Here is a 23975-nt window from a genome sequence, read left to right as displayed (position 1 = left end):
GTACTCGAGGTGCGGCCTCATGAGAGCTGAGTACAAAATAATCATTTCCCTAGTCCTGCTGGCCACACTGTTTCTTATACAAGCCAGGATGCTGTTGGCCTTCTTGGTCACCTGAGCACACTGCTGGCTCATATCCAGCTGGCTATCGCCAGTATCCCCAGGTCTCTTTCTGCCAGACAGCTTTCAAGACATTCTTTCCCTATCTTGTACATTGCATGGGATAGTTGCGCCCCAAGTGCAGAACCCAGCTCTTGGCCTTGCTGAACCTCATACAGTTGGCCTTGGCCCATTGGTCCAGCCTATCTAGATTCCTCTAGAGCTGTCCTACCTTCAGCCAGATCAACTCTTGCATCTAATGGTACAGGCTGATTTCTATGGAGGAACTATCTACAAAAACGTTGATCAGATGCTGAGCTTTAGATGACAAAGGAAGGAGGACCCAGCATTCACTGCACAGTCACTGTCTCTCTCAAGAGAAAACAGTAATAGTGTGGAATGGATTTTCCCAGAAGTTGTGTCTAGTTTGGGAAGCAGCTGTGATTCAATGGCTGCTTCTGCTAAAGCAATACTTACTCATTTATGGTCCTGCACTGCTAAGCAGGAGAGTAGAGAAGAGCTCCTCTACCCCTTGCTCCCTACACTTTCTGTTGCTGCAGAAGTAATCACTCCTCAATAGCAACACACATGCATATCACGTGCAGGGAAGGAAGGTGAAGTTATTCCTAGCACCTTTTATCCAGTAAGGGTTTAAAGACTTATGGTAGTACATTTAGTGGCAATTTGAATTATCAGTATTTGTTTGCAGTTGTACAAATCAGTGTAATACTCTTCAAAAGTCAGATTACAGCTGTCTCCTAGTGTTTGTTTCATTGTTTTTTTTTGTTTGTTTGTTTGTTTTGGTTTTGTTGTTGATCCTAGTTTTTGTTTGCTTTTATAAGCATTAACATTAACTATTGGGCGAGTCAGAAAAATTATGTCACCACAGGTTATCGTGATGGATTCATTCCCAGTGTCACAGAGTTTGCAAATGCAAAGCAAATTTCCTGAACATTGCGAAATATGAAAGTGCATGTAATACACTTACACCCAGTTGGCTGTCACTGTTATGTAATGCTTCTAACTAGTGTATAAGTACTTAGCTCACATTTCCATGCTCTGCTCAGTGTTTCAACCACAGTGAGTGCTACCCAATCATTTAAAAATTTATCATTTTCTTGATCACCGAAAAAATTGCATAAGCAAGCAACTTCATACAGGTGACCTCTGTAAATTTGTATTCAGTGTGGCAGAATCCTGATTTTTAATAGAAGTCAGATATTTTCATACATATTTTCTTACTAGATTGCATAGAAATTTCAAGTTGTATAATGCCTATGAAAAATAATAAAAAATTGGATCTGGATATATTTGTCATTTAATTTCATATGAACCACATTTCATGAAAAAGCCATGTTACTCATATGAGCAGTAATATCATAATAAATAATGGACAATTGACATCAGAAAACCACAAATGCTATTCTGGAAGAAACATTTAGATATACAGTGGGTTGTAACTATGGATAATAAATGAAAAGTGTTTGGCAGCTTTCTCCCTTTCTCTCCTTCTCCCTTTCACTCTTTCTCACTTTCTCTTCTCCCTGTCATCACCATTCTCCCACCCCTGCTGCCCAGTATAATTTAGATAAGTTCCGACATAACAAATATACCTCACAAAGTTAATTTACCTTCAGGTTTAATGATGACTCACTCCATTTTTAACAGAAAGAAGAACATGCAGCATGCACATATGCATATAATCTCTGTGTTACAGTCACCACGCCTCTGGTGCTTATGATGTGTAAGACCAACTCTCCATTCTCTTGCAACAGTTTTATGCTTCTGTATGTCATCAGAAGTCATTTGAATGAGTATCAGCATCTTGTAGCATAGTAATGGGTCTTTCTGCATTGAGAATCATTCCCTTTTACTCTTGTTTCTTCATTTCTAAATGTAGGATGGACAGAAGTTCCTCTTGTTGTTGTTCTTCCTCCCCTTAGGAGTTTTCTAGAGGTGCTGAGTTATATTCCAGTTACTTTTACCTGCTCAGTTTTCATGGCACCAAAGGGAAGAAGAAGCCTGTTTTATCTGTAGTGTTTTCATCTTGGGAGTCTGATGCATGAGTAGAGGAAGTCCTCAAGCACTAAGTGAGGCTTCTGTCCTTCATGCTGCTTTGCTAAGAATTTTCTTTTCATCATCATGGGTGACAAGACAAGATATCTATCTGCATCTCAGCCACTGCAGTGCCCCACTTGCATATATTCACAGACCCTGCTTTTTCATACTTGTAAACGCACACACTAGCTTATGAGCTGAGACAGCTGTAAGGAACAAGCAAATTTTTTATATATGTGACTGTAACATGAGTCAGGGTGTTGAGACATGCATCAGTGCCAGCAGCCTGCAGCAGCATCCATCTGCCAGAAACTTCATGCTGCGGTTTTGCATGATAGCTAGAACAGCTCCACGGCAGGCCACTGCAGCAAGTCCTCTTTTTTCTTCTTTTGTTTTAAGTAGTGTTGTAGCCTCAGGGTGAACCCCTTCATCATTTTTATTCAAAGGAAAACTCTTCCAGTTAATCTATTTATTAATTGCTTGCAGAATGACTTTTTTTTTTTTTTTTTTCCAGATCAGGTAGGTAAACAGACTTGCTCTTTATGGCTAAAGTACTGTGCAAGTGACTGGGATTTGTGGTCAACTACCCCTTTTGACAGCATTCATCTTCATATCAGTTCACCCATATTATAAAACAAATGTGATTCTAGTCAGGTTAACAACTTGGTCTTGTGACAGCTTTTGTCCATATAAAGTGATGCCACTTCCTGACCATCCTGAGTCATATCAATGTTCACTGCTCATTCCCAGTCCCTCATTTCCACTGCCACTGCCAAAGAAGCTTTTCTCATCCTTCAGTGAGCTAGTTGTTAAGGACACCAAACCAGCAGGAAAATGTCCATATTTTTTATAGTATTATTCTGCTGATATATGAACTTACAGACATTTGATAAGTCTTCATTATCTATGAATTGGGCACTTCTATCTTTTGCAATGTATGGCAAGAGAGCACGTGTAAGTTCATCTGTCCAAGATCCTACCTGTACAAGTAGCCCTTTTCCTGAGTACAGTCTTATCAAGCATGAGGAAGTTTCCTTTACCAGATTTGAGAAATACCTACTGTAGTGGAAAGATATTTACCATGATGTAGAAGAGAAGGATTCTTCATATGATCAATTCCTTTATCTAAATTTTTCAGTGTCTTAGAGTGTTTTGTGCTTTATTTCCTTTTTTATTTTTTATTTTTATTTATCTCTTGTGTTTCAGTTGCGATCAAGCTCAGAGCTTGGCCAGGACATCCTGAACGACTGCCTCACAATCCAGCCCCTCCAGCCAGCCCCATCACCACATGATGTTGTGGATAATACCATGGGACACTCCCCAGGGCCTATGCATGATATTTACTCAGGTATAGAAAAAGATAGAAAAACAGCCTGCTGTATTATTGCTTGCCTAGGATTATGGATGATTTTGTAAAGTATTCTAAAATTCATATCTATCATATGAGAATAACAGAATCTGTAAAATAATCTGGAAAGATTTTAAACAGATTTTTTTTTTTTTTTTGAAGGGAAGGGGGAAAATTATTTTGTCCATGAAAAAGACCTACCACAATCAAGAAAAAAATCTCTATAGGTGTTTGACTTCTTCTAGCAATTCACTTCTACTAATTCATTAACCTTAATTTAATTTTAAAGAGGGTATTATTCCTGTTCATTATTCTTGTATCACATATCAATTTTCTAATAGATCTGTATCAGTGAACATAAATGCTGCATTATAAACTTTCATATTATGATTATAAATACAACAATAAACACATTTGTGCTATAAAAGTGATAATCCTATTTTTATTGTTTCAGTTAAATACTTGAGATTTTCATATTAATATATCTAAATCTATAATACCTGCCTAAATGTGCAATAGCTATTCATGTTTCAGCTAAATATAAAGCATTTGAGAAAATATGAGTGAAAATATATCTCTAACCTCAAGACAAGGCAGGATGTTTACATTTTTATGGAGTATTGTAGTAGTTGTGAAGACATCTGTTTTTAACTGTTGGACAGAATGCATTACATTGTCTAGTAGTCCAACTTTTAATTGAGAACCAGATGTAGGAAGTGAGAGGATTGGCTGAATGATATGTGGAGTGCTGAAAATGACATTATATAAAGTGGACTTTAATAAGAGGTTTAGTTTACTGAACGGCTTGGAAACATAGGAGTTCTATAAGTTTTTGTCAAGGATGCCATGAACTACATGTGTTGATGTAGGCTTATATGACAAAAATCAGGAAAATTAAAGCTGTGTTTTAAAGTTGTGATATCTTAATTTATGAATTAGCTGGCATTACTAGTAGGCTGTTAACCTTTACATTCCTTCATCTGATTATTGGCTGAGTGTGGCAGCTGCTATCTGAGAGCTGAAGGAAAGTTCAGATTTTAAAGACCTGTTTGTGACCATGGAACCTCTAGTGACATGGTTTTTTATATTTGCTTGGTTTGAGATTTGCTTACTTTGCTTCCTACTTTGAGATGTTGGATGGTGGAAATGTTTAGATTAATAAAATAAAAATAAAAATTTACTGGCATTACCCAGTGTAATGGAAAACTGAGAGTTAGAGAAACAAAGACTCAGGTTTTCATTTTTCTTTTTCCTTTCAAGTGACTAAGTAGGGTGGAAGCTAGGTGGAGATAGGATGTCAGACAAGTGCAGTACCTACATCTGAGACCAGCTTTTCAGAAATTCAAGACATTCTCACAGATTTTTATTGTAATCCATGTAGTCCTGAACTCTTTTAGAGTTCTGCCTTCCAGACTATGATTCAGAATTAAAACTCAGGCTTCTGGATGAATCTGAACCTAGGCTGACAGCACCTTGAATGAACTGCTGCCCCATGATTTGCCAAGTGAAGCAACCATTTCCAGCCAGCTCTTAGCTGACAGTTGTCTGCAGTCCTGATGTCCCATAGACAAATTCTGAGACTGTGTCATACTTTTTGTGATCTCATTTGTGCCTTGCCTTTTAACAGTTAGGGTTTACACAACACTACCAACTGTCAAGACTCTTTGATATATATATATATATTTTCCATGCTTGGCATTGCTTCTATTGTGCAGGAATTTTTGTACTATTCATCAACATACAGATTTCGTCATTAATTTCTCCGTAAGTAATACACTGATTTCCTTTACACTTGTTAAGAGCTATATATAACTTAACAAATTTCTTCTAGTGTTATTTTCATACTACAGAGAAGATTGTAGTGTTGTTTTACATGTTTGCTTTGGGCATTTTGTCTTGAATCCAAGTCACTTCATTTTGACAACAGCCTGATCCAGTTGAAATTAATTGTTTCATTAAGCACTCATCAGAGCTGCTACATAATAATATATCATGTGGCAAAGCTAGATAGCTCCAAATGGCAACACTGAAATTATTCGTGCCCCTAAGCATGAAAAGCAAAACATGCAAGCTTGTGTGCTTTCTTAGAAAATTTACCCTTCCATCTTCTCTGAAAACAATGTCTCTTTTAAATATAAATAAAAACTTCTGAGACTTTTCTGAAAAATAAAGTATGTAACTTTTACTGGGAACTGATAGAATGTATATTAGCTGACTTGCCTGTGCTGCTTTTTAAGTTGAAACACAAATGAATTTCCATTCTTCCAATGCATTTAAATCAAAATTTTCTTACTTGCTGGCTGCTTTTATTATCATTTAAGCACATTTAAAGCAAAGGTAGGCTTTGTCCTTTCTGAGGAGATCTACAGAATAAATGTCTGGAAGCAAACTATTAGAAATATGTAAGAGATAATGAAAGTAGACATTTAGATGCCAGTCCATTTCTACTTACAAAAGGGCAACAATGCCTACAGTGATCTCTGTTTCCCTGTACACGTACAGAATATACAAACACAGATATATTTAAAAGAAAATACAACAATAATCTTCTTCATTACATATCTATTACTTAAAATTAAGACTGCATAAGTGCTTGTCTGATCTTGTGGCCTTTGTGACTTCCTAACAGAAATCTGAACTGAGTGTAATCTTATCAATGCAGTGAGGTAACATGAGAGATCCTTTGATTAAAATAAACACAAAATTACTGAAAATACAGCCAACATTAAATCAATTTGTCTTTATAGAATGCTATATAGAAATATCTTCATTTTTTTTAAAGAAAATAAAATCAATATCCAAAAGCATATGTTTATGAAGGCATGCTTACGTGAGACATAATTTTAAGTAATCACACCGTATCACCTTTCTGAGTGGCGAGAATTATCTTCATTTTGATCTGAGTTCTTCTGTGAGGGAAATAAAATTTAATTCAAACTAATTAAAGATGTGATCCTGCATATACATAAACATGTCCTTAATTATCCTCACAAGAGTAGATCTACTGAAATCAGTGAGCCTTACATATTAACAGGTATGAAGTTAAGCAGCTATACATACTCTTCTAGGGATAAGCATGATATTTTGTAAAACAGAAATTCAAAGTCTGTTCCTAGTAAAATACAAAAATTCTGGTAGAATGTAGGGCTTTGTTTTTAAAAATACTTAGGCCTACTCAGGTCATAGAGTAAAGATCTGAGCAATTCAGTAATAATTAGAATACACAAATGAAGGCTATTCCACTGTGAACTCATTATCAGCATACTTAGTATAATGCAGTATAGAATCCCTAAGGCTGAAAGAATCAAAAATAATGCAGTAAAATTTTTAAATATATTTTTACAGAGCTGTTCGGTTAGAACTTGGCCATTCCATATTAAAATTAAATAGGAATGTGCCATATATAAATAGTTACTGAATATCACACTCTCATTTGCCCCGAAGCAAGCAAATGATGTTACTATAGCTTCTCTAGTGCATGATTTCCTTTATAAGTTGGAAATTAAAATTTGATTGGGAAATGTACAAAAGGTTTCACGATGAGATTCTAACTATATTTTAAATAATGTCTTATACTCCAATAACATGAAATTTCCACCTAAATACTTTCATACCTATGACTTAAGAGATGCTTTACTTAAATACCATTTATTTTTGTGGGTTACCCCCACTCCTATCCCCCAGTGAAATAATACAGAGCTAAGTGCTCTACACATGTAATAAATAGGAATCCTTTCCCAAAGGAATTTGTATCTAAGGTACTGATAGGCTGTAGATAGATTCAACAGGCAGGTAAAGAATAGAGGATTTACACAGGAAAAATGAAAGAATTTTATAAAGTGTTCCAGTGTGGGAGCTCCCTAACCATTATGGAACAGTGTGGGAGATTTCTGAGGGAAATGTAGTCTGTTAAAGCCAAAAGCATTGGAACTGGATAGCAGCTACAGCTCAGTACTGAAAGAAAAGAAGAATGTTAAAGAACAACTGAGACAGGAATGGTCATTACAGTGAAACATAGAATTGTATTTGATGCATAAGGAATGCAAAAGAGGAGGTGATGCATAGTGACCAACAATTAAGAGGATCTCTATTGTCATCTTTTTGACTGAATTTAAGTATGGCATATGTATTCAGAATTCTTAATATGTGTAACATACTGCCAGGTAGGACCATACACAAATTACAGTGGATGGAAAAGTGTTAATGTTATTTTTGTACCTGTTTTAATGAAGTTATTTTCTTTCCCATCAGACTCCCTCTACTCTCTAGTTTTACTTCTGAGTTCATACTTTTCATTTGAGAGAGCTGAATGGTTTTTCAAAAATTGGAATGATGATTGAGTTTACATTCTGAAGGAGAGAACATTCACTGATGAATTGGTATAGTGTAAGCAACAAAGCAGATTTCTAGTTCTGTTCTTCAAGATGAGACAGAACTTAGGAAACTGCAGTCCTCTGAAAGAAAGAATCTGTCTTGAAAAGTGAGGATATGATGTATGGCAGGAAAAACCTTAAATCTAAATTCTGATGCCATGGCAGGAAGAACCTTAAATCCCAACCCAGACCCTACTTCATTGCTTCAGGGATTTCACCATTTCTTAATAACAGATAAGAAAACTATGAAAGTTTCCAGTATGTCCACCTTTTTTAACTAATGATCAGTCCAAGTCCCTATCATTGCAAGGATGAGGCAATGAGGCTGTACTAAATGTTTGCCATGAACACCTCAGAGGTCAAAGAATGTTCAAAAATTACAACCACAAGACTTTTCTCATTTGTATTGTAGTCAGCTTTGGGAATAGCAATTGGGAGACTTTTAGCAAAGGACCATTTTAATATTTTTGTCAGTGGTCTATAAGTTAACTGCAATTTAACACTGATATTTTAATTGACTCAGATTGCAATTCTCTGATGGCTTGTTAATTTTCCTTCCGGTTTTCTAAGCTGTTAAGTAGAGAAAAATAGTCTTATTAAACAGTGGGGTGTCTCAGGACAATATTTGTGAAGGATATTTATCACAAAACCACTATATGTTCTAAGTGTTTACTTTTCTAAGTATTTCAGGTAAGTTGTCCCAAAATAAATTGATTGGTTGAACAGATCTTCAAATTACAAGACTGGATTGGTGTACCAGGTGCTTCCCTAGACTTGTTTGCTTCTTCTACCCAAGTATATTGAGTAGGTAGTCTAAATACTCCAGCTTTCTGGGTGCCTGCTATACTTGGGTGCTTTCTATATCTCCAGATGTCTACAGAACATCTGGAGAAAGATGAGAAGGATTCAGAGACCTTCAGTGCCAATGGTCCATCCACTGGACCTACTTTGGAGACAGGTTTATCTTGTACTGTAATTCTGACTTCTGCTCTCTCTCTTAATGCATAGTAGCCGCTTAAGTCCCATACATACTGGAATCTTCAGATTTCCAGATGAGCTGGGCAGGTTTATTAGAGCACAGGAGCTATGTTTTACATTTGCTGGGCTTACCACATAAGGATAAGTACAGCACTTGCACAAATTTCTGTCCAGAAAATCACATAGAGAAGTATGTGCTCCCTAGGGGAGGAAAAAGGGAGGAATATATGGAAGGGATGCTCCAAAGTGCAAAAAGCATTTCAGATTCTTCCTTCTGTGCACTACCAAATTCCTCGTTCACCAGGACAGGATAAATATTCCTAGAAGAACTAGGAAGTTAAATACAGTAATTAAAAAAAACAATCTTGCAAATTAATAAGTATGCAATTTTAATTGGCTCTGAGCTACAAAATGAAATCTTCACACTGTTATTCTTGTATGGTCTGATTCTCAGACCTCCAAATTCATGGTGGCAGTGGTAAGAGGAGAGGTGTTTTGGGGGTAGAAATTGACAGAGTGCTGATTTGGTAGTACTAAATACAAGCTAGTAAATTATTCCATTGTTGATAATTTGCAAAGGGAAGTGTAATTATTCTTGTTTTAAAAATGTTCCATGAAATTATAGGTTTCTGGCTCCATAGAAAATAAAAATAAAAAATTAAGCTTTGGATTCTGAAATTTTTTAAGTGATGCTTTTCTGAGATTTTTTAAAGGAACCTTATTCAGAATCTGCTTTTTCTGTCTTATCCACCTAATTTGTTCCTATATATTATGAGAATTCATGTGAGTTTAGCTTCTCATAAAAAAAATATATTTGCAGAGGTATTCTCATGGAAATTACTTATGTTTTGTTAAACTGGTTTGTGATGAGACTCCAGAAATGAAAACTTGACCCCTCCTACTCTGTGGCTGTAATAGATTGATCTTTGTGGGTATAATCCAGTCCAAGGCTCATAGTCAGGATGAATGCATCTTTAAATCATAATGCAGCTTGAGCTATGTAAGGCACACAGATGAACAGCAGCCACAATTCTTTGTGGTTTTGTGGTGTTTTTTGGTTGGTTTGTTTGTTTGTTTTTGAATATCTGAATCTTTTTGAAATGACTCTAAATGGGTTACCATTATCTTTATCTTGCATTGTTAAAGAGAAAATACTTGCTGTAGGAACGCTTTTCATTAATTAATACTTAAACTTAAGTTTGCATCTTTCTGTGTGGACCTGGCTAGTGGTATACTTAAGTTAGTGATAATACTTGTGGCTGTGAACATTTGTTCATTTTCATACCATTCAAATCAGATGTTTACTGGGATCAGCCACTGAAAAGGCATTCCTTTGTGTACATATTTTCTGCCAACACTTTGAGCAAGGAAAACACATTTAACACCTAAAGCACTAGAAAAGCTTGCTACACACAGGGGTCCCAAGAAAAGGTGATCAAGTTATACAGCAGTTTGTTAAGAAGTGTCGAGGCTTTTCTGTCAGTGTCTTAAGACCAGCTCTACTTGGGAAATTACTTGTCACTGACAATATTTGTTGACTGCCATAAGTCTGCACACTGCCAATAGCTGCCAATAGCAATTTCCCTCAACTCATATTTACCAGATTATAGTAGGGTGGACCAACACCATGTCCACACTAGGAAGTTTTAATAACAGCATTTCCACTGGGACACAGCTGCCAGCATCATGACTTCACTTCACTGGGTGTCCGCAGAGGTGCTTTTGATGTCACGTACCTGTATGCAGCAGCTACAGGCAGCACCACCAGAAGGCATGTTGAGATGTCTGTGGGCTTTGTTTAGTCTCCCACACCATCATTCATGGTGCTGCTCTTGGGAACTTCATTACAAGGTGCAGTGGGAGTCCAGGAATGCTCTTCTCTCACACTGCAACCATTTAACTTACCTTGTGTTGAAGAGTGCATTTTTGCAGATAAAATGTATGCTTTTTTCTTCCATGAAAGTCCTACCTGTTCCTCTGATCTCTAACATTGTTAGCTCTTATTTTACACTCTGTACTGTCCAATCATCAGAAACAGAAACAAATGCAGAGGAATTCCTGGGAAACATAGCCAAAAGGTGCTACTGTAGTAGATAAGCTATGATGGTGGATGTTGCAGTGGGCATTGGGTTGCTCTGTTTCAGGGAAAGAAGCTTCTGCAGATGGCAGGTGGTTGCCCATTCCTGGCTGCAGGTAGCCTTTTCACAGGGGCAGAGCTACCAGATCTCTGGCAGTGCTGAGGGAACCTTTGTTACCTCTGCAGGCTGGCCTAGCTAGGAACATGTAATCACAACTTAGAAAGTACCTGCCTTAAATCCTCACTTTCAGGTAGGACAGGGAAGAACAACTGCCACCTTAGGCTGGAAAACCATTTATAGTCCAGCCTTTTCACTCCTTATCTACCACAGTCTTGAAATAAATTGTTTTAAACATAAAGATCACAGTACTGGAAAAATCAAGTTGTTGTATTTTCTTGCACATTTCTTATTTAAAAAAAAAAAAAAAAAAAAGTGCAGGTTACTCTATATTTGCAAGGAGTAATTAAAATTATCTCTGCTTTTATTTAGATAAACAGAGTTCATTTTGAATATACTTATTTATGTTAAATATTTGCTCTACTTATTCTGTCAGAATGTTAATTTTTTTTTCAATATTTTCTCCCATGCTGCATGTAAGCATAAAATGGTAACTTCTAAAGGGCATTCTTTTCTTTCCCTCTGCATTCATCTGGATGGTATTCTGAGAGACAGAAGTGAACAGAGCAACTTTAGGGGTGCAAGATGAAAGTAAAATAAAATAAAATAAATAATAAATAAAAATAAAAATAAATATATATATATATATATATATAAAAAAATGTGCTTATTTTAGGTTCTTTCCCAGTCCTTTCTTACTGAGTTACCTCTCCGGCTTAAAGTATCTTTCATATCACTGTGGGATCTGCATCATCTGTGTCTTTCCAAGGTTTGGGAAAGGCCTTCAACTATCAGATATCTACTGTCACTTGCATTGTCATTGGGAGGCTCTGGCCAAAATAAGATTTAACAAACAGTAGAGGCTAGTGCAGAAGGCAGCCACAGGTGTTTTTGTTGGCCATCCTTGCCACATGGTAGGACAGTCTCAATTTCTCCAGCTGTGCCCAACAGTGTGGCTCATGCCTATTTTCCCTAAATTTTAACAGTGTCTATATTAGATATTTTTACTTGCAAAATGATTTCCTCCATCTCCACCATTTCCTGTCATCTCCACCAGCTGAAACATGTCCAGGACTGCTCTGTAATGAGGTTACAGCATAATTACACTCTTGAAACTTTCCTTAACTCTTCTTTAGCCTGTTGAGTACTTAGTGTATCACATAGGTTGGCTCATGAGGAGGAACAGAGGCATTACCAAGTATGCTGAGGATTCAGGAAATGAGGTGGACTTCTCAAAGTTTTGATCTTGGGCACCAACATTGAAAATTGTGACCTGAGAAGTCATTTTCTTGCAGAGGGGTTTGCGGTGGGGTTAGTCCTAAATCAGTGTTTCTTCTACAGTATCCATGCAGGTATTTTAGCCATAGGAAGACCTTTTACAAGTTCACCTTTTGGCAAACTGGTTTAAATTTTAGGATTTTATGAATAGAATTGAATTATTAGCTCCGATATACTCACTAGCATAATGTAGGATTTACAGATTTGATTTTATATTATAAACTAGGCCTAAACAAAACTTTTTTTTTAGAAAAAGACTGGAAGATACGACAAGCAAACAGTGACAGCACATTTTCATGTTGTAGACAGCCTACAGGCTGTCACAGGGCTCATAAAATATTCAGGAGTATTTATTTGGCTACCACTCAACGTGAACATAAACTACCTGAAACAGATTTCATTAAAAATAATTGAGTATCTGGACCTTCAGAAGTATTTTGTAATCAGGTTCTTATGGCCTAACTTTAGGAACTTCTAAAAATTAGATTACAGGTTTTGTGGTCAACTCATTAGGGCATAGGGAGCAGTGCTGTAATGCTTTTAGTTTAATCATTTAGAAGCTTTCCTTATTTGTAATTCATCCAAAAACAACCACATAGAAAACTATGAAACTGTTAATGCTAAGTTAGCATTTTTGCATATATTACTGGGCAATCTGGGAGCAATAATATTTTGGCTTGAGTTGAGGTCTTTGAGAAATTTCAAGCTTGCAGTTGGGAAAACATAGAAGTATTTCACTACTTACAAAGCCATGCTTTCTGATTGTTCACTAGCTCTAATAAATATATCTTAGCATATATTTGACACATTTTATACAAGTTGAAGCTATAGAAGAATTGCAGCTTATTCAGGCAAAATTGCCAAGACAAGGTGCACAACTATGTCCTGCCTGGTTTTATGAGAGCATCATTTGGGAGCAACAAAGATTATTTAGTTATTTTTTGTGTCTCTGCCTGATGAAAGTTATATCTCTCCTTTTGGTTTCAGCATCTGTGTTTCCCAGCACGCAAATAACTCGAAATGGAACAGTGGCTGGGGCAGTGTCTTTGTCCCAGCCCAGCAGCCACCTGTCCCCAGCATGTAACGTACAAAGTAGTCCTCTCCGTCCTTCTTCCCAGTTACCTCTTCTCTCAGCTGTGGACTCCGAGAGGTAAGACCACCCTCTACTTGTTCCACACAGAGCCTGGGTTGGGACTGCCTTCAGATCTGCCAGGACTGGTGGAAATGGAGTTGCTGGTGTTCAGAAAGTTGCTGATAGTAGCCACTGGGAATGATTGCTCTAGGTGTTGGTTTACATGGTAAAGGAGAGTTGAGAGGGGCTCCATTATATCAGCCTGATGTTGGCGTGGTGCACATTCCATCCAACTCCATAACAGGGACTTCCTTCAAACCCACCTTTATCTCCAGCCATGTCCTTGTCAAGGAAGGTCATACTGGCTGGGACACTAAACTTCAAAAGAGCTTGGTAACACCTTACAGAATTGGAACCCTGAGATTCATGTTTCTGTTTACTTGTGGTAGAAGAGTCATAAAGTTATCTCTTTTCTTTCAATATTCTCTTAATACTGACTCTTTCTGCAGGGACTTGGCATTTTTTACTATCATGTAAGAGGAAACTTGAATTAATGGATTTTATTTTTAATTCATTGGTTTGAGAGATTAATTTCTAATCAGGACTTATTGTATGCTGGTTAGGTACAAACCCATGACCTTTGTTGATTTGATGACTTTAGATATTTCAATGATGTGAAAGCAAATTGCTTGAAAGTAATTTAATTTTCATCTTTAAACATTTCCTAAACTATTTTCATCACCCTTCAAATTATTTATATAGCCTATGGTGTTACAGATCTCAACTTAGTTCACTGAAACAGAAATCTACCAGATCACAAGACTGAAGAAGCGTAAGCAAAGATGCTTCCAGTAGAAAAGCCATCAAGATAGGCTATCACATTCACTGTGAATAAAATAATGACTTCTTACTATATGCATAAGGATACTTAAAAACATTATTTGTTTAATCTCCCTGTTTTTCATTGTTCTAAATTATAGATTGCAGTATGTTATTAATATATTTAAAAGTGTTTAATTATCTACAGTGATATAAATCCCAGTAATCTGGAGAGCACACCATTATAATCCTGAGAAAAATATTCACTAGATTTTAATTACTGATATACAAATATATTTCTTTGAGGAAAGCAGTTGTAACTTCACTTTGTATCAGGAAGATGCACGAGCACAATGGTTCAGGGAATTGGTAAGAGGTGAAAGCAGTTTTGGTTTGATTACAGAACATATAGTAAAAATTAAGACAAATGTTTAAAATAAAAATTAATACAGAGTCTGCAGTTTGAATCTAATACAGTTCACTTGAGTAAGGGTCCTGCAAATAGTCTGTCACTCCACTTTCTGGCTGTGATGGTATCTGTGAAAATGTGAGCAGAACAAACAAACACTTTGGTATGCAAAGTGCCTGAAATAGTGTCTTTGAAACATGTCAATTCCCCTGCTTATCCCGATAGAATCATAGAATGGTTTGAGTTGGGCTGGACCTTTAAAGGTCCCTCTCATCATTGAGATGACTGCAGGTTTTATGGGCAAAGAGGGGATTTGTCCCCTCATGGTGTACAGTTCTTGACATGCTACAGGTTCATTTCTGGGTTCATTCCAGAGTTAGGATGGACTGAACAGTACTTGTCCCTGCAATGGCTTACGTCTGCTGGAACAAACAGAGTCCAAGCTTGCCTAGCAGCTTTGCTGACCCTGGGGCCATTCATATGTCCTTTCCATTATGGACAGCAGACTCAGGCTTGTGAATTACAGCAGCAAAAAGAAATAATCACTTTTTCTACCTCTCAGTGGCCATGGGATAGAGAAATAATTGGAAGGCTTCTTTTCCATCTTTCTCCACTATGGTAATGAAGGGTGAATGTGGACCAAACTGAGCCTTCTAATGTGAGAAACTGAACTAAGCATGAGGCACACATCCCTCTGGTTTCATTCTGTGTACAAAGCTCTGTGTACTAAATGCAAGTCAGATAGAGAGTTGCAACTTCGTTCACTGAAGGAGCAAAAATCCATAATAAAAATGCAGGCTTTCATTTTGTTTCTTCCAGTTCTTAGGTTCTTATCTTCAGTACTCCCCTAGTTTGAATACTGCAACTGTTCAATGAAGGTAGCAAGTAGTTATGGTGCTCAAGATTATATGTATGACAGGAGATATGTACTATGTACTTGGGTTCCTTTTTGCTGATTTTTATAATAGAAGAAGACATGGGCATTGAGGCAAGATGAAAAAAATGATCAACTTAAAAACCAGATTATTATTATTATTTTTTTTTTATGTGGAATAGCTAATGTGCCACAAAACTGATGATGACAAATGCTTGAAATTATTTCTAATAATTTTGAATAGTAACTTCCTTGGTTGCTAAAAAAACGCACACAGACACATAATAATAATAAATAATAATAATAATAATAAAAACAGCCAACCAACCAATAACAACAACAAAAGAACATACCCTTTTTGCTTTTTAAGACTCACTTTTGTACAAACAGTAGCCCATTAACTGATATGAGACCATGTCAAACCTTTTTCTTTGGACATGGCATTCTGTATGTTTTTCACCATTCTGTGAACCAGGCCTACTGGTGTGTCCCTGAAGCATGACACAAGACTGTGCTGCCATTCAGCAAGACCTGGACCAGCTGGAGAGATGGCCAGGATTGACACAAATGTCTGGAGACTACATAAAGCTGGAAAAAATGACTTGAACTGTTTAGTTTAGCATTACTGCAGTACAATTATAAGTTCTGTGACGGTGCTTCTTTTTGCTTATTTGACTGTGTGGTTATATTACTTTTATGTCTTTGCTGTAAAATAGTAAGTAGCTCCAAGCCAGACTTCCAGAAGCAAAAGCCTTTGAGTGGTTCTAAATAAGGAGTTGGGATATCTGATGTTCACATGTTACAAAGCCCTTTGTATTGGGTGTGAAAGGGTCTGGCTTGAAGAAAGCCTTTAGTTAGAGACCTTAACAGTTTTGAAATCAGTACAGTAATTTTTTTATGGCATGAGGCACTTGGGAGCATTGGCTGCTGAGACATTAGCACTTTTTTTCTTAGTGAGCAAATGACACCTTCAAATGACAGACACTAAAGAGTGGAGGTGGCAACAGGTCTAATGCCAAGCCAGAGCTGACCTAGCAAAGCACGGAATTTTTCTCCATCTCCTGTCCACAATTTCTCTCTTTTCCAAAGGCGCTGTTTTCCTCTGTTTTGTTTTGTTTTGTTTTGTTTTAATATGTATATGAAAAAATAATAATCTTATTCAGTACAACCACAGCAAATGGCAAGATTTTAAAGGTATATCTCTGTATCCAGGAAACCTGTATTTTGATGTGTCCTCTCACAGGTTCCTTGCAAAAATTACAGAATCACAGAATTGTAGGGGTTGGAAGGGACCTCAAAAGATCATCGGGCCCAACCCCCCTGCAAAGCAGGATCTTCAGAGCAGGCTGCCCAGGTAGGTGTGCAGACGGGCCTTGAATATCTCCAGAGAAGGAGACTCCACAACCTCCCTAGGCAGCCTGTTTCAGTGCTCCGTCACTCTCACCATGAAGTTCTTTTGCATGTCAGTGCAGAACTTCCTGTGTTCTATTTTGCAGCCATTGCCCCTTATCCTATCCCCACAAGCCACTGAGAAGAGGTTAGCTACATCCTTCTGTCTCCCACCCCTCAGATATTTATGGACATTGATAAGATCCCCCCTCAGTCTCCTCTTCTCCAGGCTGAACACACCCAGGTCTCTCAGCCTGTCCTCATAGAGAAGATGCTCCAGGCCCCGTATCATCTTTGTGGCCCTCCGCTGCACTCTTTCCAGGAGATCCCTGTCTTTTTTGTACCGGAGAGCCCAGAACTGGACACGGGACTCCAGGTGAGGCCTGACCAGGGCAGAGTAGAGGGGGAGGATCACCTCCATTGACCTGCTGTCCATACTCCTTTTAATGCACGCCAGGATCCCATTGGCCCTCTTGGCCACCAGGGCACACTGCTGGCTCATGGTCAACCTGTCGTCCACCAGGACCCCCAGGTCCTTCTCCGCAGAGCTCCTCTCCAGCAGGTTGTCCCCCAGCCTGTACTGATGCTTCAGGTTGTTCTTTCCCAGGTGCAGGACTCTACACTTGCTCTTATTAAACCACTTCTGGTTTCTTCCTGGCCATCTCTCCAGCTGGTCCAGGTCTTGCTGAATGGCAGCACAGCCTTCTGGTGTGTCAGCCACTCCTCCCAGCTTTGTGTCATCAGTGTACTTGCTGAGGGCAGACACCATTCCCTCATCAAGGTCGTCAGTTAAGATGTTGAACAAGACCGGACCCAGCACCAGCCCCTGGGGAACACCGCTAGTCACAGGCCTCCAGCCAGACTCTGCTCCACTGATCACCACCCTCTGAGCTCGGCCAGTCAGCCAGTTCTCAACCCACCTCGCTGTCCACTCATCTATCCCACACTTTCTCAGCTTTGCTAGCAGGATGTCATGGGAGACAGTATCGAAAGCCTTGTTAAAGTCAAGGTAGATGACATCCACCGCTCTCCCCCCATCTACCCAGCTGGTGATGCCATCATAGAAGGCAACAAGGTTGGTCGATCATGACTTCCCCTTGGTGAATCCATTCTGACTACTCCTCATAACGTTCTTCTCTTCCAATTGCTTGGAGATGGCATCCAGAACAAGCTGCTCCAACACCTTTCCAGGGACAGAGGTGAGACTGACTGGCCTGTAGTTTCCTGGATCCTCCTTCCTGCCCTTCTTGAAAACTGGAGTGACATTGGCTATCATATCATATCATATATTGGTTATCAAATTCCACTCTTCTTTTTTCATCTCACTAAATAACTTGCAGTGCTGGTCAGAGGGGATGTTCTTTCTTCCTCTTACCCCTTCTTTGGGCTGGATGGATTGGTTTGACTTGATAGGACAGTTCCTGTGTTCCTAAAGCATGAGGACTTAGCATGGGAAAAAAAAAAAAAAAAAAAAAAAAGTCATGAAAAGGATTGTTAGACACTTATTAATGACTGATAAAAAGAATATAGAATTTAATTCACTAGTATGTGCAGTCAACTTCCCTTGGACACCATGAGGATAGAAACTTGCTGTGGGATTATTCCCCTGCAGGATTTTAGGTAGAGCTTTATGAGTGCAAATTTGGAGACTGAACACAGATGCAGTTGCCTTTCCTTTCAGTATAGTTTTTAACAAATATTTTGTGTCCCTAGCAAAGGAAATAATTCTCTTCACTTGCCTTTACTACTATAGTATAATGTGCTGTTATTATTTTGCTTCTAATCCCCTGCAGGACTCATTTGAAATTACAGAATAACTGGAATTAACCTTTTTCCCAGCAAACTATTAGGTAGGAAAAGTGAAATATGGGATTTGAAGTCCTAACAATCTTTTGCACAATTCAGAAAAATTCACTTTTCCTCTACAACTCTGAAACATCAAAAGCACAAATGTGCAAAACCTCTAGGGATATTAAACTGAGAGCTGTTGTCCTGCAGCCCAGAGGGTTGTTTGGTATTTGGGTACATAACATGCTCTTTTTGTTAAAAGGAAAAATTGATTGTGTGAGACATTTTTTGTGTAATCTAGTTTATTTACCAAGAGACAGTAAAAAGCCTTAAGTTCTTTTTCCTTGAACAGTCAAACAGGTCAAAGAACAGACAGGGTTATCTCTCTTTGACTACAGAAAAGGCTCAGAGTAAATTTACCTTTAGACTTCTTATAAAGCAAGTTACAGCTATCCTTAACTATGTCCATTCTCACTTCTAAGTCTGCCTCACAGCCAATCATTCCCTAGTTTTGGCCCTCTTTTCATCAGCATGCTGGCTCCAGTCTTGGACCAAATTTCCTGCTCTCCCTCCTCCATGGCAGAAGAGATAGCTATTTAGCTACACAGAGCTCTGTGAAGTGGTTTTGGAGACAGCAAGCAGTGAAGGCGGGAGAAGCCCACCAAGAGGTTCCTTTATAAGCGGTATGTCCAATATTGCTGGACCAATCGTACTTTCATGACCTTCCTGAGGCTGGGAGTGTGAAATCAAATGAAATACTGATAGCCTAAGGAAAAAAAAGAAAAAAAAAAAATATCAGCAGCCAAGATAATCCTGAGGTGATGACTCTTCAAATTTCCATGGAAAAGTAGAATACCTTCAAACAGCCTTAGTGCAGGTATAGTTTTGAATGGCTATTCATTTCTTGCTTTCCTTGCTTCTAACCAGCTAGAACAGTGACAACTTGAGATCACGTGATACCTACCTCTACTGTCTTGGCTTGCAATGAGAGTTCTATTTGGTGGGGAGTTTAACAAAAAAGGGCTTCTCTCCACCCAGCTCTCTGTGTTTACTCCACCAAGAAAAATTATCCCTTCAGCACTTTGATGACCATCCAATTCAGCAAAGCCTGTTCTTTAGTCAAGGAGTGAAGAACACCTTTTACATATGCTTGCTAAGACATAAAAGGTTGTTTCCCCACCACATCAAACACTCATTTACCGTTGGCCATGTACTACAAGGCACTCAGCTAAGATAAACTACCATTATTATTAGCATTCCTCTTTCATTTCCTTTCCACAGGCTGCTCAGGTTGTGTATGTAATTTACATTTAGCTCAGCCCCAGTCAACAAGTGGTAGAATAGTCTTTTTTTCTGTGTAGTCTTGTCCAGTACTGCTTATTAACACAAACCATATATATATATATATATACTCTCTCTCTCTCTCTCTATATATATATATATACTCTCTCTCTCTATATATATATATATGCCATTTAAAATAATCTCATCAAAACTGGTAAAAATGGTAACATGGTCATCTATCTTGCTTCTTATCTAGTCTAGTCATTGTCCATCTGGACACATTTTCCTAGCTAGTGTTGGAAAGGGAGAGGCTATATGAAGCTCCAAAAACATTCTTCCTCTAATTCTGCATCCAGCAGGCATAGGGAAGAGCACCCTTCTGCAAATCTGGCTGGTTCCTGATTGCATGGGCTCCAGTGCCTGGCAACAATTCCTGATGGTAATTTCCTAGCGTTTACAAGCTGGTCGTCATTGTTCCAGAAACAAAATTAAATTTGCAGTTCCCCCAGTAACTGTGGTTTGTTTGGGGAGAAATCTGGACTGAGAGAAGTCCAAGCTTCTCTTTTGTTGGGCAGAAGGGAAATATAACTAGATAACTATAGTCACCCATATAAGTAAGACAGGAATTCATGAAGTGATTCATAAATCATTACAAAGACCACTGAAGTCTACTAAAAGGTAGTCCTGTCTAGCTATACAAAGTAGTGCATTATCATTGGGAGGATTTTTTAGATGTTAAATCAAATGTGAAATCTTTAATACTGTGCTTTTCATTTTGAGTTTTGAAAAGGATTTTTTTTTGCCTGTTGTTTTAGGCTACTTAAAAGAGAAAATTACTTTTAAGAGCTAATTTTCACAAATGAATTTTGAAAGCACAGAGAATGATATCCAATGATTTTTAAAATAATAGTAGTAATGAAAGATTATTGTGCATTGTTTTTGGTCTCTGGCGGCAAATAGCAGTCTTTCTATGTGAGTGCTATGCAAAAAGCTAACTTGAGTCCTTTCTCAGGGAGACCAGGCAGTTGTGGCACTTTTTAAAAACTCTCTGATGTTTTCATCACAAGACAGCTACTCTTTTTTCTTTCTCTCAAAATTATTTTCTAGTATTATTGTGAAACACACTTCATTTTCTTCCTCCCTAGTATGTCTTTAAGTATACACTGTGGCAGTTATCTAGAACAAAAAAGTATTTGATGCATTAAAGACTGAACAGCTCAGTACTGACATCTTTCCTCCAACTACATAGCATGTCAGAAGTAATTTATGTGGTTTTGAAGCTAATATCAAGCCATCATAAAGACCATTTAAATCTGTGTCTAATATGCCTAAAACTGTGATTCTCAAAGAAAATTGAAGAGTCAGTAAATCAAACAAAGTTTATTTTGACATTCACTATACTATAAATGTAAATTATGCATCTACCAGAAATATAGTAAATAGGTAACAAATAAGGTCAAAGTCATATAGATGATGTGTGGCAGAAACTGATTCTGAGCTGTATCGTAAAATATCTCAGGTGTCCTGGATTTAATTGTGTTACGTGCTAGACAACCCTGTCCAGAGGTGATCTGTAGTGCTCCTTCTGGATTTATATCTTCTGTTGTACCAGGGTGAGCTTACAACTTCCTTCTTCTTGTGAAGAAAAAACAATCTTTATACTAGGTAAAAGAAAATGCCATCTAGTGTAGTGAGGTCTAGTCTCAGGAGGACAGGGACCAGATTGATGGTTTAGGATCCTGTCAGACTGTGTTAACTGCAAGCATCAGTCTCTCCTAGCAGCAGCCAGTGAGCACACCCATCAGGGAGAAGGGTAAATGGGTACTTTTGCTTAGCACAGCATGCAGCCTGCTTTTGAGAGCAAAGAGAGTGGCTGTTCTGCAACAGGAATATGACATCATTATTCATCCACTCTCCTGCAGAAATATCCTCTATCTTTTTATTGGCCTTAGCAGCTTTCATCTGCTGATGAAAGGAAGTGACATTGAGACATTCCTGATCCTACGCTGACCAGATCTAGTTGGTCTGGTGGATAGTCTGGTCATTTGGGGCATGGTCCCCAGCTCTCCGTCTGGTTTCCCTCTGCAAAAATGACTGTAGCAAGTATTTGTAATGTACTTCTAAATATGCAGTTTAAAGGCAATATAATTAAAATACATACACAAGACTATAAAATCCTCTCACTTAGCAGTATGTCTCGTTGTAGTGCCAGTAGTGACAGAGCTGTGTAAAATATGCCAATGAAATGATGAACTTCTGTGGCAGCTGCACCGCCAGTCTCAGTCTGAAGCTTTCTTTCTCCTGACTGGCTTATCAGCCTACACATGAGTGCAGATCAACTTGTTGATGTGGTCAGGCTCTGCTCATCTGGAAGCAGTTTAACACTTGCCTTCACATACATTATATTGTTTTCAGATTTTTTTTTCCCAATTGTTCTATGTAACATACATACAACAAAGATTTCTGGAATTTGAAACCTGAATCTACTGTATAACTTACCAGTGTCCATTGACCAGAACTGATCGCTCTCTGACAATGAAGAAGGACAACTATTTATTAACATATACAGCTGATAAAAAGTCTTACTATTAGCAGCTAAAAATGTCTCAGAAATAAATTGCCCATGAGGGGATACCTTCCACAGTTATGAATTAAAACCTACACACAGAATTTCAAAGGATCTTTCCATCATAAAGTTGAAATTCAGTGTTTTCATTTCCAAGTGATCAAAGCTTATGATATGTCACCATCTAAGATGGGCAGAAAAGGACCTGAGGGTTCTGGTGGACACCAAGCTGAACATGAACTAGCAATGTGTCCTTGCCATACAGAAAACAAATCACACCCTGAGCTTCATTAGGCAAAGTGTTGCCTCAAGGGAGGTGATGATTTCCCTCTGCTCAGCACTGGTGAGGCCACACATGGAGTTCTGCACATAGTTATGGGCTCCTCAGTACAAGGGAGATATGGGCATATTGGAGAGAGTCCAACAAAGGGCTTTAAAGATGGTGAAGAAACTGAAGCATCTCTTCTGTGAGGCCAGGCTGAGAGAGCTGGGATTGTTCAGCCTGAAGAAGAGGAAGCCCTGGGGAAAATCATATCAATCTCTTTAAATACCCAAAGGGAGGGTGCAATGAGGATGGAGCCTGGCTCATTTTCAGTGGTGCTAGGACAAGAAGCAATGGGCACAAACTGAAATACAGGAGGTTCTGTCTGAACATCAGAAAGCACTGTACAGGTGACTGAGCACTATCACAGATTGGCCAGAGAGGTTGTGGAGTCCCCTTCCTTGAAGATATTCAAAAGGTATCCAGACATGGCCATGGGCAGCCTGGTCTAGGTATCCCTGTTTGAGAAGGGGGATTGCATCAGATGACCTCCAGAGGTCCCTTCCAACCTCAAACATTCTGTATATTTGAGCTTTACGCTGTTCTTTTAGAAAATTTTATATATGCAAACTGCTAAGCATTATACTGATCTAAGCAAAGTAGAAATTATCTTCAGTTCTTATCTTAAAACCGCAGTATCCTATAGTTTGCTCTGTTTTTGAACTCCTAGGTTTGTTGCTCTGACTCCTCCTCCTCAACACATCAGTCCCCAAAGAATTTCAGTTCCTCCTCCCATGATGCAGAGACAGACTCCACAGACTCCCCGTCTTCAGCAGCCTGAAGGATTGCATCTAAAGACATACCAGTCAGCTTCAAGTCCTTCCTTTCAACCAAATAGTCTCCACATCCAAGGTAAGAAGGAAGAAGTTTCATCCCTGATGTTAGTTGTCATTGCTGCTTGGCTTCAAATTAAGCATTTCAAGGACATTGGTATTTTCAAGGCCCTTTTCCTTCTGAAAGAAGCCTTCTGGGACACTGTGTTCAGGCTTTCTTAAAATTCTTAACCTCGCTAATATTTATGCATCTTACTATGGAGTTACAATTTCTCTTCAGACTGATTTTCAGTTGAAAGAGAACTACAAATAATTCCATGATGGCCTCCAATTTTAATTTACTATTGTTATGC

The 23975-nt window shown here is 38.3% G+C and overlaps 1 protein-coding gene across 4 annotated transcripts in view; it reads left to right on the top strand.

Annotated features, from left to right (window-relative positions):
* Window positions 1–23975, top strand: part of GLIS3 (GLIS family zinc finger 3) — a 184729-nt gene that overhangs the window by 151621 nt on the left and 9133 nt on the right. For all 4 annotated transcript variants that reach the window (XM_035310559.1, XM_035310557.1, XM_035310560.1 and 1 more), the window contains 3 exons: window positions 3361–3502; window positions 13314–13476; window positions 23520–23701. In XM_035310559.1, the coding sequence (XP_035166450.1) occupies window positions 3361–3502; window positions 13314–13476; window positions 23520–23701 (487 nt within the window). The remainder of the gene's footprint in view (window positions 1–3360; window positions 3503–13313; window positions 13477–23519; window positions 23702–23975) is intronic.

Source organism: Oxyura jamaicensis, chromosome Z (assembly GCF_011077185.1).
Source record: "Oxyura jamaicensis isolate SHBP4307 breed ruddy duck chromosome Z, BPBGC_Ojam_1.0, whole genome shotgun sequence".
NCBI classification, from domain to species: Eukaryota; Metazoa; Chordata; class Aves; order Anseriformes; family Anatidae; genus Oxyura; species Oxyura jamaicensis.
Note: the sequence above shows the minus strand (reverse complement) of the source record. Positions and strands in the feature narration are given on the sequence as shown.